The 3,435-nt window shown below is 37.8% G+C and overlaps 1 protein-coding gene across 1 annotated transcript in view; it reads left to right on the plus strand.

The window, feature by feature from the left end:
• Position 1: 1 nt before the first annotated feature.
• HELRODRAFT_82034 (hypothetical protein) overlaps positions 2 to 3,435 on the plus strand; it is a gene marked incomplete at both ends in the record, with an annotated part of 8,970 nt that continues 5,536 nt past the window's right edge. Inside the window, 3 exons of the mRNA XM_009022424.1 lie at positions 2 to 93; positions 661 to 1,135; positions 2,207 to 2,390. Of these exons, the coding sequence (XP_009020672.1) occupies positions 2 to 93; positions 661 to 1,135; positions 2,207 to 2,390 (751 nt within the window). The remainder of the gene's footprint in view (positions 94 to 660; positions 1,136 to 2,206; positions 2,391 to 3,435) is intronic.

Consider the following 3,435-nt stretch of genomic DNA (forward strand, 5'->3'; position numbering starts at 1 on the left):
ATTCATCTTTGACCCATCTGGAAGACTGGCCTATTGGTGGTCATCTGTAGTCAGTGCTGCCTTTACTTACAACTTCTGGGTCATTATTTACAGGTCACTATTCTTTCTCTGTACTGCTGAAGTGATGTGCCGCTTCGAAATTAATCATTATAAATCATGCCATCATTCTATATTTTATTTAGTTTTCTCGTAAATGTGTGTGTGTGTGTGCCTGCGTGCGTGTGTGTATAATCAATGATTTATGTTTTTATGTTGTTGTTAAACACTTGTATGCAGCAAAGCAATTAGAGGTGAAGCGTGGATGTTGAGCACGGTGGGGACCTCTTAACAATTATTGCCTACCCCTTCTTCTTTCATTGCAAGAGCCCGTCAAAATTATTTACATGTCAATCGAAATCATCGTGTCGCTTATCAAATTTTTGTTTTAATAAATCAGTTTGTTTTCCACTGCAAACTCAATTATCCAATAATTAAATTTAATTCGTTGAAGTATGTTTCAAAATCATAAGGAAGTCAATATGTAAAAATATAGAATTTATAACTTAAGAAAAAGGTATATAAAACTGTAATGAGCAGAACGTCAATGCTAAAAAAACTTTGTAACTTATTGAAATTTTGTAACAACTCATCTGAGAATGAAAAATATACACCTCGCAACAGGATAGCAATACAGGAAATCAACGACGACACTAAGACCTTCTGGTTCAGTCTGGACTACACGGCCGATGCAATCTACTTCCTTGATATTTTCTTCCGCTTCCGGACAGGCTACCTGGACGACGGAGTTCTGGAGACAAATTCATTCAAATTGAGGATCCGCTACATGAACAGCACCCTCTTCTATTCAGATTGTTTGTCTCTCTTGCCTCTTGACTTCCTCTACCTCAGTTTCGGATTCAAATCGGCCTGCAGATGTTTCAGACTCGTCAAGATTTACAGGTTCTGGTCGTTTCTAGACCGGACCGAGCGCCACACCAACTGGCCCAACGTAATTAGGTCACTGACCTTGCTGCATTACGTCATGGCCATTTTCCACTGGAACACGTGCTTGAGTGTCATCGTCTGGAGGACGTGGGGCGAGAATAATAGCAGCAGCTACATTCATGCAAACAACGCGAACAACAATCTCAATGGCGTGAACAACGCGAACAACAATCTCAATGGCGTGAACAACGCGAACAACAATCTCAACAGTGTGAACAACGCGAACAACAATCTCAACAGTGTGAACAACGCGAACAACAATCTCAACAGTGTGAACAACGCGAACAACAATCTCAACAGTGTGAACAACGCGAACAACAATCTCAACAGTGTGAACAACGCGAACAACAATCTCAACAGTGTGAACAACGCGAACAACAATCTCAACAGTGTGAACAACGCGAACAACAATCTCAACAGTGTGAACAACGCGAACAACAATCTCAACAGTGTGAACAACGCGAACAACAATCTCAACAGTGTGAACAACGCGAACAACAATCTCAACAGTGTGAACAACGCGAAAAACAATCTCAACAGTGTAAACAACGCGAACAACAATCTCAACAGTGTGAACAACGTGAACAACAACAACAACAACATTAACAATGCAAACAACGACAGAGGCAACAACATCAACAACGTAAACGAGGAAATAAACAAGAACGTGGGGAAGAATATCGCAGCAGAAGCAGCAGCAGTATCAGCAGCAGAATTGGACATGTGTAATCTGAATAATGAAGGTAGGAGGCTTAGCGTGGAGGATTTTGTTGTCGCTGTAGGATCTAATAATAAATTGGATGGCACAATAATTGATAACGATGTCGTCAACGCAAAAAACGAACAAAAAAGTTTCAATCAGCGTTCCATCGAAAGCACCAACAATGTTGAAAATAAAAACAACATTCATGACAACAATTCAAACAACGACGTGTCAACAAACAACATTTATGCACATGCTGAAACTGTTACTGAAAATCTCAAAACATCAACATCAACAACAACAACTCAAACTTATACAAACATCCAACACAGTAAAAAATATGCCAACAGCAAAAATAGGCCGCAACAAAGCCATCAGCGAACTCGTGGCAACGACAAAAATGTTTGTAACAACAAAAACGTCGGTGATAACCATGAAGACGGCGATAATAACAATGATAACATTATCAAAGACACGCTTCATAAAAATCCTGACGATCGTCTATATTTCTATTTACAGTTTTTTTATCGCAGCTCTCTTCACATGACTTCCGCCGGAAGTTTAGACCGATCGCCAGTCAGCAAGGCGGGCTTCCTCTTTGCCGTATTACAATTTGTCTTTGGTCTTCTGCTCTTCGCCGCCATTTTGGGTCACGTGGCAAACATCGTGGCCAACGTCAGCGCTAACAAGAGGGACTTCCAAAGTTTGTTCAAGTTTTCATCCGATTAACTCGCTTATCTTCTTATTTTCAAAATATTAATCTCCACTTTATCCTAATTTTGATCCCGTGTGTAATTTGTAAAATTTCTAATGGACCTCAAAGCAAAAATACCAATAAACTTAATTGAAAAATAAAACTCTAACAACTAACCATAGAAGTATGATTAAATGATGGAATAATGATGATAGAGCGACGGCGGTGATAATATGCAGTTTACAGACGCACGTTCTGCATACAAAAAAAGTGAACATCCAAACAGAATAATTGAATATTTTCTTAAAAATTTACTTCCATTTAACGTGAATACAAATTAGGTGGGTACAAACGGGGCACATAAACGTACACCTATACATACATTTAGACATACAAACAAACATACACATACATACAAATATGAATATGTATTAAATACATAAACATACACACACACACACACACACACACACACACACACACACACACACACACACAAGTACAATGCTAATGTTATTCTGAATCGCATTTCATGATAGTGTTGTATGTTTTATTAGATTTTCATAACGGACTGCAAAGAAGATGCCAAATAAAATAAAAATAAAAATATGTTTATGCATTTCTTGCACGAACAAAACAACAAACAAACTAACGAACCAACGAGCCAATGAACAAACGAACAAACGAACGAACGGTTATTGTTTTTTGCCACGCTACACTAGCACTACCTCGATGTTTCAGTTACATCATGTTGTTTATGTTTTGAATACATTTTGCCTGTACGTTATTTTGTTTACACTGTTTTGTATTCATCTCGTTTAGATGTTATTTTGTTTACATTGTTTTGTATTCATCTTGTTTGCATGTTTTTTTTGTTTACATTAGTTTGCATAATTTTGTTTGTATCTTTTTTGTATTTGTGTTGTTGTTTAAAAGATTTATTGATGGTTATCTATGAGCTGTGTGTGTGGTGTGTGTGTGTATGTGTGAATTTGAATGTTGACCAGCGCATTTTTTTGAACGGCATGTAGTGGTGTTGGCGTATTTTTTTGAG

This window comes from Helobdella robusta (genome assembly GCF_000326865.2).
Source record: "Helobdella robusta unplaced genomic scaffold HELROscaffold_31, whole genome shotgun sequence".
Taxonomy (NCBI): domain Eukaryota; kingdom Metazoa; phylum Annelida; class Clitellata; order Rhynchobdellida; family Glossiphoniidae; genus Helobdella; species Helobdella robusta.